This window comes from Callithrix jacchus, chromosome 18, assembly GCF_049354715.1.
Source record: "Callithrix jacchus isolate 240 chromosome 18, calJac240_pri, whole genome shotgun sequence".
Taxonomy (NCBI): domain Eukaryota; kingdom Metazoa; phylum Chordata; class Mammalia; order Primates; family Cebidae; genus Callithrix; species Callithrix jacchus.
The window spans coordinates 10,277,995-10,293,031 of record NC_133519.1 but is presented as its reverse complement, the minus strand read 5'-3'; the positions used below and the strand labels follow the sequence as shown (position 1 = coordinate 10,293,031).

Genomic DNA, 15,037 nt, shown 5'->3' with positions numbered 1-15,037 from the left:
GTCTCAATAAAATAAAATAAACAGATACATGTAATTTCAAAAATCTATTAAGACTCCATCTCAAAACAAAAAAAAAAAACACAAATAAGGTGATCAAAGAAGGTCTTTCTGAAGAGGTAATATTTGAGCTTAGATCTTAAACAATGAGAAGGAAGCAGGATGTGAAGAAGCCCTAGGCAGGGCAGATGGTATGGGACTTATATACCAATGTAAAAGAAATTTAGATCTTTATCTTATTGCAATGGGATATCATTGCAGGGTTTTAAAGTAGAGGAATGACATTTGCTTATGTTACAGAAAGATCACTTTAGAAAATAATGGTATTGAATGCTACAGTCAAGCAAATTTAAAGAACTATCTATGGAACATTTCCCAGGTAGCCATTTCTCTAAATTATTTCCTTTAATACGAACAAAAGCCTCATTACACATCATGAAATAAAGGATAAAATAAAAATATCTCTGGAATAGCTAACAGTTACTTAAATTTATCCTGAGGTCTAAATATAAATTACTAAATAATGGATGTCAGAAGAAAAGACATTTTTCTTTTCCTGATGCAAAGTGGCATCAGGAAAAGTTTTCACTGTGCCCCACACCACTCTGCCGAATATTTCTCTCAAATCGCTTTATTTACAATGAGATCAATGAAGTTCTTTAAATGTAAATACAAAACATCTAAAATTGATGTTAACCATTTTAGAAAGTTAAATTGCATTCCACATCAAAGTATGAAGTTGTTTTAGCCAAAAGCACTTAACGATATAAGCTATACACAACGCACTTCAACTGAGCCACTGCCCTCCTGGAGCAATCGTTTTTTCACTCTTAGGATATCAACAGCTGGGCGCGGTGGCTCACGCCTGTAATCCCAGCACTTTGGGAGGCCAAGGAGGGCATATCACGAGGTTAGGAGATCCAGACCATCCTGGCTAACATGGTGAAATCCCGTCTCTACTAAAAATACAAAAAATTAGCCGGGCGGGGTAGCGCGCACCTGTAGTCCCAGCTACTCAGGTGGCTGAGGCAGGGGAATCACTTGAACACAGCAGGCAGAGGTTGCAGGCAGCCAAAATAGCTCTGCAACCTGCACTCCAGCCTGGGAAACAGAGCAAGACTCCATCTCAAAAAGGTATCAACAAAGGAAATAAGCTCAGGCAGAATAGCAACAACAGCAGAGGTAAAAAATTCTGGCTTCCTTGTATCTCATTATTGCTGACTAGAAAAAAACTGTAATTGTCACTTGTGATCCTTCACAGCAGGGATGGGACAGGGACCAACTTACTCTTGCAAATGATGGAACCATACAGTTAAAGCCCCAGAGCCCAAAGGTGAGGAAGTATAAAATTCTTGTATAGTTTAGTAAAAATGTTTTAAAACAGGGTGGAGAATAGGTTCTCTCACATTAGAACTGCTTGCAATATATCACTGGCATACTTTATTTTACAAAGTTAATGCTGAAGTCAAATCCTAACCCCACATTTTACTAAGTAACCTTAAGCAAGTTAACATTTCTGAGCCTTAGTTTTCTCGTTTATAAATCAGTGATTAAAACATCTAGTTCTCAGATGATTTTACGGTACAATGAGATAACTGGGCACACAGCAGATACTTAACTTGTGAGTCTTTGATGATGGCTGTTAGCATATTTGATTTTTGCACGTTATAATTTTACCTCTGGGCAAGAAAATATTTGATCTGCTATTGGTAAACACAAGTAATTCTGTCTTGTCTCTAATAATTTCTCTGCATTATTATTCAAAGAACCATAAAACATCCCTCCCAAAACTTTAAACACGAATAGTTTGAAGCATGGGGCCGATAATTTCGCAAGCTGTATCTATCTGTCCTCTAAAAGGTAAACAAAACAAAACACTGCAGGAGCACAGGCAGAAGTAGAGTAAGGCAGAATAACTTGATGATGGGTCTCACTGGTGAAATGCTGCAGGCAGGAAGCAAAGAAAAATTCTAAAAGATATATATGGAGTAAGAGTTAACCCTCTCTTCTCAGCAGGAACCAAGAGTGACTTCTCCACACTTCCTCCTGTAAGATTTAAACCTTCTGCAAACAATCCATGCTTTAACAGAGCTCGTTTCTGCAGTAAAGCAGCAAAATGGAAAAACCTCCAGGATGAAGACAAAAAAGACATAACTAGAGAAAAAGGTACTACATATTCAAAAAGCACATTTCTTGTTGTCATTACCTATGAAATAAACTCAGTTGTGTAAAAAACTATTTCAGGTAATTCAAAAGCAACTGGGCCGGGCGCGGGGCTCATGCCTGAAATCCCTGCACTTTGGGAGGCCGAGGTGGGTGGATCACCTGAGGTCAGGAGTTCGAGACCAGCCTGGCCAACACGATGAAACCCCGTCTCTACTAAAAATACAAAAAATTAGCCGGACGTGGTGGGGGCGCCTGTAATCCCAACTACTTGGGAGGCTGAGGCAGGAGAATCCCTTGAACCCGGGAGGCGAAGGTTGCAGTGAGCCGAGATCGCGCCACTGGACTCCAGCCTGGGCGAAAAGAGCAAAACTCCGTCTCAAAAAAAAAAAAAAAAAAAAAGTAACTGGACACGCTTTATATTTTAAGGTATTAATGATGATACTGACTACAGTATCGCAGTTGTTTCTGGTCAGTATCCAAGAAACCTGTATTTTATTGCAGCAAACACAGGTACAGGGGAAACCTGGTGGTGCCTCCGATCTATGTAGAGCTCATGCTGCTTAACATTCACCCAGGTAAGGCTCTCCTTACTACACAAGTTTTAGATACATTCATCCAGAAAAAGCACTCCTTATTAAACACCACTGGATTTACTACTGCTTCAAACCACAGCTTGCCTACCATCAGGAAAGCCAGAAATCATTAACACGTCAAGGCCTGTAAGAAATAAACGGACTCGACAATTTCCGCGAAGGTTCGGAAAAATCAACAACACACCCTACGAGGCTCTGAAATATATATTTTAAAAAACAGGTAAATCTCTATGGATCTGGGCCCAACGGCCCAAGGTCACAACAAGTCAATGGCTAAAAAACCCAAGAAATGAGTTCCTGTAGTTCAGGACAATCCTGGCTAGGAATGGAGTCTGGGTTTGGGAACACTCGGGTCAGACCTTTAATGTGAACAACCCCAACCAAATGCAGTGGCTCCGTGGGTAAACCTCAAGCGTTTCGGGACAGATTTCCTTCCATTTCCCCAGTCTTCCCTTCCTTAGTCACCCCCAACACTCACATCTCCGGAGCCACTTCATCCAATGGTAGACGATAGTACTGTGGTGTTTCTTGTTCTCTATACACCAAGACGACAAGCCTTGAATGGATTCCATGGTGTTGGTTACAGACTGGAATTTTCGATCCAACGAGGACTCCAGAGCCCCTGCTGAAGAGGCCGACGAGGAGGAGGCCTTACTGCTGCCTCCGCCGCCGCCGGCCGCCATCTTCCCGGTTTGCACAAGCGCTGCTGCTCCTCTGGCGGCAGCGGCGGCGGGAGCGGGCAAAACAATCACTGCGAGTGCGTGAAAGCCGTAGGTGGGGAGGGAGGCCAGGGGGTGGGGATGGTGCACGCGCTGGGCTCCTCCGGAGACACGGACGGGAACACAAGCTGCTGGGCACGCTGGCAGCTCCTACACGCTGCAAGGAGGGGCTGCGGGTCTCGGAGGTTTTACCAATATTTTTCAAGGGGTCGTGTTTAAACCAGTCAGTAATCACGGAAAAACTACGCAGAAAACAGGACCTTTAAAGCCTTTCAAAACGCCTGATGCCGAAACTAATGGTTTTATACTTTTCGGCTCTCAATGCTAAGGCCCGTTCCCGCCCCCGTCCCCACACTCCTGTGAGCCAGGTCGGGCGTTAATATCTTAAATTTAATACTACCCGACTGCCCCTTCAGTTGCAGAAATCGCTCTCTCCTTTAGACTCGCTAACACAGAAAAGGTCCAACGCTACCTAGTCAGGATTTTTTTTTGCAACGCAATACCAGCAAAAGGGGCAGCAACACTATCGCGCACGCGCCGCTTGGCCCCGCCCCTCCCGCTTCCTTCTCAACCTTGAAAGCAGAAAGAGGCGTGATGGCGGGGCAACCTGACCAATCAGGAATGGAAAACGAGAAGCCCGCGCAGGAGCTCTGAAGCCCCCAGGGCCCAGGAAGCGCTTCGATTATTTGTGCGCCTGCGCAGAAGGTCAGCGTGTAGCGGGCTGCAAAAACTGGGAGGGAAGGGTGAGGGAGCTGGTATAACTAAGGTTAGAGGGAGGAGCTCCACCGCTCCGCCCCGCCCCACCTTTTGTTGCCTTGGGTCGCTTCCTTGGGAGTGTTCTGCTCACACAACAGAGACAGAAAATTCCCACCACTGAGACCACTGTTAGTCTTTGGCGGCTTCAGCCATCGCCGCCAACTCCTCGGGGCAGCGACGCGCGACAAAATGGCTGGCAGACATCTTGCAGCACTACAGAAGATGCGCATGCGCCAGCTCCAGTGAGCCATTCACTACGCAGACTCCGAGACCAAACCGTATTTCTCGCGTCCCTTGGAAGATAACATTCACAGCTGCTTGACCATTTAGGTTAGAGGAAAAGGAAATAAATGAGGAAATAAAATTTTCCCATAAAATTTTTCGAGGGGAAGAAAATGGCAAGATGTGACCTCATTTTCGCCAGCTATGTTACAATATTAAAATTGCATAATACATTATAGTTGGCAAGAGCCTTACGTAACTATTATGAGCCTTATATGAACCGTTCCATGGCATGTACCTATGTAAATCCTCCGGGCTAATTTAGAGGATCCTGTGTTCCCACTAAGCATATACCATTTTAATTTTTTTGACGTCTCCCCACTACAGTCACACTTGCAGGGAACCTATTTTGTCAAATTAATGTCCACTGTTCATTAATTCAGGTTGTTGAACATCTTGTGCCAAGTAGTTTTAGATGATGGGGAATAATACAAAGCAAAACACAAAAATCCCTTCCCTCCGGAGTTTAGTGGCAGGAGACCACAAACAAGGACATTTCAGACAGTACTGAGTTCTGTAAAAAGGTGTAGCAGGATAAGGGAGAAGGGTGTGTGTGTGTGCGCGCGCGCACGCATGCACGCGCCAGTATGAGAATAGTGGTATGGTGAACAGGGAAGTCTTCTAGAAGGAAATAACTCGATCTGAACATTGACGAAAAGGCAACCAAGCAAACAGATATGGGAGAGGGGGAGTGGAACATGCTGGCAGAAGGAACAGTAAGTGCAAAGGCCCTAAAACAGGGTGTCGCTCTGTCCCTGGCCCGGCTAGAGTGCAGTGGCACCATCATAGCTCATAGCAGCCTTAATCCCCCAGACTCACGTGATCCTCCTGCCTCAGCAGCTCAAGTAGCTGGGACTACAGGCCTGCATCATCACACCTGGCTAATTAAAATACAAACAAACTTTTTTCTTTTTGAGAGGGGGTCTCCCTGTGTTGCCCAGGCTGGTCTCAAATTCCTGGCTTCAAGTAGTCATCCTGCTTTCAGCCTCCCAAAGTGCTGGGATTACAAGCATGAGCCACCATGCCTGGTCCTGACCCTACATTTTTATTTTCTGTAACTCTAGCCAAACACCCACTTTTTAAAATAGACTATTTTAGAGCAGTTTTAGATTCACAGCAATTGAGTGGAAAGCACAGAGACTTCCATATACCTCCTGCCCCAACACATGAATACCCTTCCCCATTATCAATGTCACCCACCAGACATTGTGAGTGTCTGTTACAACTGACAAACCTACACTAACACATTATCACCCAAAGCCCATTGTTTACATTAGGGTTCACTCTTGGTGTTATGCCTTCGGAGTTTGAAAAATGTATAACAGTATGTATCCACCATTATAGTATTATACAGAGCAGTTTCGCTGCTCTAAAAACCTCTGTGCTCCACCTGTTCATCCCTCCCTCCCCCACTCCCCTAGCAACTACTAATCATTTTACCATCTTCATAGTTTTGCCTTTTTCAGAACATCATGTAGTTGAAATCATTCAGTATGTAGCCTTTTCAGACTGGCCTTTTTCACTTAGTAATATGCATTTCAGTTTCCCCCACGTCTATTCATGGCTTGATAGCTCATTTCTTTTTAGTGCTGAAACAGTTCACTGTCCAGATGTGCCAGTTTTATTTATCCATTCACTTGAAGGACATCTTGGTTGCTTCCACATTTTGGCAAGTATGAATAAAGCTGTTATAAATATCTATGTACAGCTTTTGGGTGAATATGTTTTCAACTCCTTGAATAAATACGAAGGAGTACAATTGTTAGCTCCTATGGTAAGAGTATGTTTAGTTTTGCAATAAATCATCAACCTGAGGCCGGGCACGGTGGCTCATGCCTGTAATCTCAGCACTTTGGGAGACCAAGGAGGGTGGATCACCCAAGGTCAGGAGTCAGAAACCAGCTAGCCCGACCAACATGGGGAAACCCAGTCTCTACTAAAAAATATAAAATTGGGGCTGGGCGCGGTGGCTCAAGCCTGTAATCCCAGCACTTTGGGAGGCCGAGACGGGTGGATCATGAGGTCAAGAGATCAAGACCATCCTGGTCAAAATGGTGAAACCCCGTCTCTACTAAAGATACAAAAAATTAGCTGGGCATGGTGGCGCGTGCCTGTAATCCCAGCTACTCAGGAGGGTGAGGCAGGAGAATTGCCTGAACCTAGGAGGTGGAGGTTATGGTGAGCCGAGATTGCGCCATTGCACTCCAGCCTGGGTAATAAAAGTGAAACTCCGTCTCAAAAAAATAAATAAATAAAATATATAAAATTGGCCGGGTGTGGTGGCTCACGCCTGTAATCCAACCACTCTGGAGGCCAGGGTGGGCGGATCGCCTGAGGTCGGGAGTTCAAGACCAGCCTGACCAACATGGTGAAACCTCATTATAAAAAAAATAATAATAAAAAAATAAAAAATTTTTAAAAATTAAAAAATATATACAAAATTAGCCAGGCACAGTGGTGGGCTCCTGTAATACAAGCTACTTGGGAGGCTGAGGCAGGAGAATCACTTGAACCTGGGAGACAAAGGTTGCAGTGAGCCAAGATTGTGCCATTGCACTCCAGCCTGGGCAACAAGAGTGAAACTCCATCTCAAAAAAAAAAAAACCTGTCCCCCAAAACGGATTTACCATTTTGCATTTCCATCAGTTCTACATTCTCACCAGCATTTTTTTTTTTTTTTTTTGAGACGTAGTTTCGCTCTTGTTACCTAGGCTGGAGTGCAATGGCGCGATCTCAGCTCACCGCAACTTCCGACTCCTGGGTTCAGGCAATTCTCCTGCCTCAGCCTCCTGAGTAGCGGGGATTACAGGCACACGCCACCATGCCCAGCTAATTTTTTTCTATTTTTAGTAGAGACAGGGTTTCACCATGTTGACCCGGATGGTCTCGATCTCTTGACCTTGTGATCCACCCGCCTCGGCCTCCCAAAGTGCTGGGATTACAGGCTTAATGATATATGACGTGGAGCATCTTTCCATATGTTTATTTGCCATCTCTTTTTTTGAAGATGTGTCTGTTAAGGTCTTTGACCCATTTTTTTTTTGAAACGGAGTCTGTCACCCAGGCTGGAGTGCAGTGGTGATCTCAACTCACTGCAACCTCCACCTCCTGGGTTCAAGCAATTCTCCTGCCCCAACCTCTTAATCAGCTGGGATTACAGACATTTGCCACCATGCCCTGCTAAATTGTGTATTTTTAGTAGAGACAGGTTTTCGCCAGGTTGGCCAGGCTGGTCTGGAACTCCCAACCTCACGTGATCTGCCTACCTCGGCCTCAAAAAGTGCTGGGATTACAGGCGCAAGCCACTGCGATGGCCCCACTTTTTAATTGAGTTGTTCATTTTCTTAGTATTGAGTTTTAGCAGTTCTTTGTATATTTTGGGTAAGTCCATTATCAGATGTATCTTTTGCAAATATTTTCTTCCAGTATGTGGCTTTTCATTTTTTCTTTTTTTTGTGATGGAGTCTCTGTTGCCCAGGCTGAAGTGCAGTGGCGCAATCTCCACTCACTGCAACCTCTGCCTCCTGGGTTCAATTCGGCCTCCGCCTCCTGAGTAGCTGGGATTACAAGCGCCCACCATGACACCCAGTGAATTTTTTATATTTTTGGTAGAGACAGTTTCACCATGTTGGCCTGGCTGGTCTCAAACTCATGACCTTAAGTGATCTGTCTCAGCCTCCCAAAGTGCTGGGATTACAGGTGTGAGCCACCATGCCCAGCCCTTCTTTTCATTTCCTTGACAGTGTCTTTAGGAGAATTTGTCACTTTAATTAAGTACAGCTTATAAATTATCTCATTCATAGATCATGCCTTTGGTGTTGTTTCTAAAAAGTCAAGGCCAATCCCAAGGTCATGTACATTTTCTGTTATCTGATAGGTGCTTTACAGCTTTGCATTTTATATTTAGGCCTGTGACCTATTTTGAGTTAATCTCTGTGTCTAGATTCACGTTTTTTGCATGTGACTGTCCAGTTGTTTCAGCACCATTTTTTAAAAAACATCGCTCTTCTATTACATTGCTTTGTTCCTTTGTCACAGAGCAGTTGACTATATTTATGTGAATCTATCTCTAGGCTCTCTATCCTGTTCCGTTGACCTATTCTTTCATCAATATTATACCACTAGTGGGGCATGGTGGCTTATGCCTGTAATCCCAGCACTTTGGAAGCCCGAGGTTGGTGGATAACCTGAGGTCTGGAGTTCAAGACCAGCCTGACCAACCCCGTCTCTACTAAAAATACAAAATTAGCCAGGTGTGGTGGCGTATACCTGTAATCTCAGCTACCCAGGAGGTGGAGGTTGCAGTAAGCTGAGTGCACCACTGCACACCAGCCTGGGCAACAAGAGCAAAACTCTGTCCCCCCCAAAAAAATAAAAAATACTATACCACCTTAATTACTGTAGCTTTACAGTAAGTCTCAAAAGTTGAGTAGTGTCAGTCCTTCATGTCTCTACTGGATTTTTTTTCTTGAGACTGTCTTACTCTGTCCCCCAGGGTGGAGTACAGTGGTACTTCCCAGGCCCAAGTGATCCTCCCAGCATCCCAGGCAGCTGGAACCACAGGCACATGCCACCATGCCCAGCTAATTTTATTTTTAAATTTTTTGTAGGCCAGGTACAGTGATTCATGCCTATAATACCAGCACTTTGGGAGGCCAAGGCAAGAAGATGACTTGAGCTCCAGAGTTGGAGACCAGCCTGGGCAACAAAGCGATACCTCGTCTCTACAAAAAAGTTTAAAACTAGCCAGGCATGGTGGCATATGCCTGTAGACTCAGCTATTCAGGAGGCTGAGAGGTGGGAGGATTGCTTGAGCCTGGGAAGTCGAGGCTGCAGTGAGCTGAGATCATGCCACTGCACTCCATCCTGGGCAACAAAGTGAGACCTTGTCTCAGAAAAAAAAAAAAAAAAATTTTTTAGAGATGGGATCTCCCTGTGTTGTCCAGGCTGGTCTCAATGATCTTCCACTTTGGTCTCCCAAGGTGCTGAGATTATAGGCATAAGCCACCACACCCAGCTAGAATTGACATTTTAAAAATACTGTCTTCCTACCATGAATGTGAAACACCATTGCATTTTTTTTTTTCCATTAGAGTTTTGTAGTTGTCTTCATATAGATCTTACACATATTTGGATTTATCCTAAGTATTCCACTTCCTTTTGGTGCCAATGTAAATGGAATTGCTTCTAATTTCAAATTCCACTTGTTCATTACTGGTATAGCCAAAGGGTCTCTAAAACTCTTTCCAACAAAAAAAATAAAAGAAATAACTCTTTCCAAAACTAATAACTGTCATTAACTAAAGATATTAAAGAAGGATTGGAAATAGATTATGAAGTTCACAAAATATTTTAAGTGATAACATCCCCAGGTAAGAACTATCCTGAGAATAACATTCATTTGAAAAAACTTATCTGTCCCTACCCCGTTACTGTACAAATGAGGCAATATACACTTAGTGGCTGAGTTTGGGCTGTAGTCAAATAAACCTGAGTTTAAGCTCTACAGCTTACTAAGTCATAACCTTGGGCAAATTATTTACTCTAAGCCTCAAATTCCTCACCTCTAAAATGCATATCTAAATTTGTTAGGAGAAATAAGGAGGTAATGCTTATTGAGAAAATTTAACAACACCCTGAAGCAGAGAAATGAGTGATATGCTCAAGACAGCCAAGGGTGAGTCTCATTATGGGTACCTACAATAAACTATGGTGTATTATAATATGAATATTCCTTTTAGATCCTATGGAATGTATTCTTTTTTTTTTTTTTTGAGACAGAGTTTCACTCTTGTTACCCAGGCTGGAGTGAAAGGCGCGATCTTGGCTCACCGCAACCTCCGCCTCCTGGGTTCAGGCAATTCTCCTGCCTCAGACTCCTTAGTAGCTGGGATTACAGGCAGGTGCCACCGTGCCCAGCTAATTTTTTGTATTTTTAGTAGAGACGGGGTTTCACCATGTTGACCAGGATGGTCTCGATCTCTTGACCTCATGATCCACCCACCTCAGCCTCCCCAAAGTGCTGGGATTACAGGCATGAGCCACCGCGCCCGGCCGGAATGTTATTCATTTTTGAAGTAGCATATAAATTTACACATGTACTTGTAACAAATCCTTTAACAAGGGGCGGGACACAGTGGCTCACACCTCTAATTCCAGCACTTTGGGAGGCTGAGACAGGTGGATCACCTGAGGTCGGGAGTTCAAGATCAGACTGACCAACATTGGGAAACCCTGTCTCTATTAAAAATACAAAAAAATTAGCCGGATGTGGTGGCACAAGTCTGTAACCCCAGCTACTCAGAAGGTTGAGGCAGGAGAATTGCTTGAACCCAGGAGGCAGAGATTGTGGTGAGCTGAGATAGCACCATTGCCCTCCAGCCTGGGCAACAAGAGCAAACTCAATTTCACACACACACAAAAAATCTCTACAAAACAGAAACACTTATTTTAATGACAATGATTTTTTTCCCCCTGGATTTGCTTAAATCAAGAAATTCTAAAATAGTTCAATTCTCTAGCTCTCAAGTTTCACAGATATAATTACTAGAGCAAGCACTTAAAATCTTCATTGCTGTGTCCTATCAAGCTACAGTTATTTCAAAGATTTCATCCTGCACCAGGATCAGCAACCTCACTCATCTGGGTTAGTTTGCTTATCTCTAAAAAAGGAGAATATTTTGAACTGTAGCGTAAAACATTAAAATTAAGAAGGAGAGAAGTTGCACTAGTTTTCCTCAAAGCCCTTTGCAAGTCCCCTATCTCTTCCCATCTCCTTGACCGTGCTCCCTAATACTAAAGTTGGAATTCTGACCAGGACCTGAAACACGGATTTTAAAAGAGGTTAATTTTATAACACAGAATGTTTTAACTTCTTGTTATATATCCATTCTCCAATACCAATTCATAGTAAGCTCCACATAGCAAGAAGGTATGGGAGCTCTATTGACTTCTTTGTTTGATCTATTCCCAACACATGCAATATGAAACAGAAGGATTGGTATGGTAAAAATTTTGGACTTCAATAGATGTTCACTGACTCAAATATTCCTAAAATAAAACCAGAAACATTAAATGCTGAAATAAAACCAACCACATGTAGTCAGATTCATAGATAGAAAAAAAATAAGAACTACACAATGTCTTTTAGAAGCAGATTTTTAAGCTAGTAAAAGAGACAAAATGGGCTAAATACTCAAACCCTATTCCACTTCACAAACTGACTCATGTCATCCTTCTTGGACTCTTCCTGTGTCCATTTCATTCACAACACACATTCCCACATATGCATCTCTTAGAGGAACTGACTTCCTGGAAAGACTACTTAGCCAAGTCTTCAGGTAATGTCTAACCTGTTGATTCTCTTGGTTGAGGGATGGACACTCATTTGTCCCTCCCTCCCTTACCCCTTTACACATCTTCCTGCTTCATTCTGCTCCAGGAAAACAATATGTATCATTCTAGTTCCAGGATGAAATCAGACATTTCCACGAGACTTCAAAAATACATATCCATTTATCCCTCCATTCATCCATTTATATATATAAATAAATATCAATGACAAAAAATGTTTTTTGCTAGAAGTCTGGAAGAAGGATCACCTGAAGACCCAAACTCTAATACTTAGGAATGTGTGAAAAATACCACACCAAGTTTAAAAATAACTCTTTAATCATATGCACATATGGGGAATAAAGGGCAACACCAGGCTGACTGGGGAAGGGAGCAAGATATTCTCCCTTTGTCCCAATATCTGCTTGGCACAGTTCTGAGATCACACAAACAAGTGGGAGTAGGTTGGGTAACAGAATAAGTGAGAGGACTGAAGAGACAAAGGCAAGGTGGGGAGGCAAGGGCTCGCAGTAGTCTCAGTCAGTGGACTCTAACACAGATTCACTCAGCGCAAGGTCCCAGTAGTGTTCAGCCCCATGCTTTTTGAAATGCTCACGAGCCATGTTTTCTGTAGGACACTGTTTAAACTTCATCTCTCCAAAACTCCGGTCTTTGGCTGTACCCTAGGAAAGACATAAAATACTGCAATTTCTTATTTAAATCAGATATAATTTTTTTTATAAGAACTATAATATTTGTGAGCAATGTGCATGCTGAACATGATTTTATGGTAAAAAAAAAATTGTGACCTCCATTTCCTTGGATATTTGCATGAGTGTTTATGAATTCATATGCATAAGGGTTTTAGTTTTTTGAATGAAGTGAGGATGAGGAATTCTTTCCTCTGGTGCCTGGGTGGAACACCAAAACAGGAATAATTATAGGGGGTAGGATGAGATAAACTTATCTCCTACCAGGCCTTAAGGACTAAATTTAGGCCCTCAAAAAGGCCCAAAAATCTATTTATACAAGCAGGAGGCTTTGGGGCCCAGCAACAAAGAACAATTGGGGGTGGGGAACAGAAGAAAAGCAGGTAAGAGCAGAGAATTACAATAGAAAAAGACAGTACTAGGCAGAATGGGCATTCTTGCCAAAGGTACCAGCAGCAATGGCAGTTATAAAGCACTACCCTCAAGAGGTTTTCAGGGAGTAGACACCAATAGGGAGGCTGGAGCCAAACTTGGCTTATTTCTGAACCTGAGAGAGAATTCCTGAAGACTAAAGTTCTAAAACATTAATACTGATTCTCTAAGAAGCCAGGACTTTTTCAGTAAATACTCTTCAGCGACAAATAGAAGAAAATTTAAGAGATGAAGGGGCTAATATATGTGCAGGTAGGGCTGGGTAAAGTAGCTCATGCCTATAATCGCAGCCCTTTGGGAGGCTGAGGTGGGAGGATCACTCAAGGGTAAGAGTTCAAGACCAGTCTGGACAACATAGTGAGACACCATTTCTACAAAAAATAAAATAAAATAAATTAGGCACAGTGGTGTGAACCTGAGGTCTCAGATACCTGAGAAGCTAAGGCCAGAGGACCGCTTGACCCTAGGAGTTCAAGGCTGTAGTGAGCTATGACTGTGCCACTGCACACCCAACCTGGGCAACAGGGCAAAACCCTGTCTCTTAAAAAATAAAAAAATAAATAAAAATATATGCAGGTGGGAACTTATAGAACAGAGAAACAAATATTATGGTTATTTTCCTCTAATTTGTATGCATAAATTGAAGAATCTAAGATAAGGCAGAAGGATACATGAAAATCTTTTTTTTTTTTAATTTTTTATTTTTTGATTACTCCTTCAAAAGAAAAACTATTAATAGCAATTACCTATAAAGATTTGTCTGAAGAGATCAGAGAATAGGAAGACACATTTTCTTTTCTTTTTTTTTGAGATGTAGTTCTCACATTGTCACCCAGGCTGGATTGGAATGGCATAATCTTGGCTCACTGCAACCTCCGCCTCCCTAGTTCAAATGATTCTCCTGTCTCAGCCTCCCGAGTAGCTGGGATTACAGGCACCCACCACCATGCCCAGCTACATTTTGTATTTTTAGTAGAGATGGGGTTTCACCATGTTGGCCAGGCTGGTCTTGAACTCCTGACCTCATGATCTGCCCATCTTGGCCTCCCAAAGTGATGGGAATACAAGCGTGAGCTACGGGGCCCGGCCCAAGACATTTTCTTTTTGTTTTGTTAAGACAGGGTCTCTAGCTGGGCAAGGTGGCTCACACCTGTAATTCCAGCACTTTGGGAGGCTGAGGCAGGCCAATCACCTGAGGTCAGGAGTTTGAGACCAGCCTGGCCAACATGGTGAAACCTAGTCTCTACTAAATTTACAAAATTCAGCTGAGCATAGTGGTGCACACCTGTAGTCCCAGCTACTCAGGAGGCTGAGGCAGGAGAATCGCTTGAAACCTGGAGGCGGAGGTAAAAGTGAGCTGAGATTGTGCAACTGCATTCCAGCCTAGTGACAAAGCGAAACTCCATCTCAAAACAAACAAACAAACAAACAAATAAACAAAAAAACAAAGACAGGGTCTCACTCTGGTGCCCAGGCTGGAGTGCAGTGGTGCAATCAGAGCTCACTGCAGCCTCAAATTCCCAAGCTGAAGCAATCTTCCCACCTCAGCCTCTTAAGTAGCTGGGACTACAGGCACATGCCACCAGGCCTGGCTAATTATTGTATTATTTGTAGTGACAGGGTTTCGCCATGTTGCCCAGGCTGGTCTTGAACTCCTGACCTCAAGCAATCCATCCACCTCGTCCTCCCAAAGTGCTAGGATTACAGGCGTGAGCCACTGTGCTGGGTTTCAGTAAGTACTCTGCTGTATAATTAGAATTTTTTTTAACGTAATATTTACTACTTTTGTAATAATGTTTTTAAAAATAGAAGATATACAGCCAGGCACAGTGGCTCATGCCTGTAATATCAGCACTTTGGGAGTCCTAGGCAGGAGGATCAGGAGGTCAGGAGATCGAGACCATCTTGGCTAACATGGTGAAACCCCATCTCTACCCAAAATACAAAAATTAGCAGGGCATGGAGGTGTGTGCCAGTAGTCCCAGCTACTTGGGAGGCTGAGGCAGGAGAATTGCTTGAACCCAGGAGGCGGAGGTTGCAGTGAGCTGAG

The 15,037-nt window shown here is 43.2% G+C and overlaps 2 protein-coding genes across 10 annotated transcripts in view; both read right to left on the bottom strand.

The window, feature by feature from the left end:
• Positions 1-3,472, bottom strand: part of RPRD2 (regulation of nuclear pre-mRNA domain containing 2) — a 106,133-nt gene extending 102,661 nt beyond the window's left edge. For all 8 annotated transcript variants that reach the window (XM_035280130.3, XM_054247431.2, XM_054247429.2 and 5 more), the window contains exon 1: positions 3,235-3,472. In XM_035280130.3, the coding sequence (XP_035136021.1) occupies positions 3,235-3,439 (205 nt within the window). In that variant the 5' untranslated portion in view covers positions 3,440-3,472. The remainder of the gene's footprint in view (positions 1-3,234) is intronic.
• An 8,694-nt stretch (positions 3,473-12,166) lies between these two features.
• PRPF3 (pre-mRNA processing factor 3) overlaps positions 12,167-15,037 on the bottom strand; it is a 33,803-nt gene continuing 30,932 nt past the window's right edge. For both annotated transcript variants that reach the window (XM_035279684.3, XM_002759868.6), the window contains exon 16: positions 12,167-12,528. In XM_035279684.3, the coding sequence (XP_035135575.1) occupies positions 12,382-12,528 (147 nt within the window). In that variant the 3' untranslated portion in view covers positions 12,167-12,381. The remainder of the gene's footprint in view (positions 12,529-15,037) is intronic.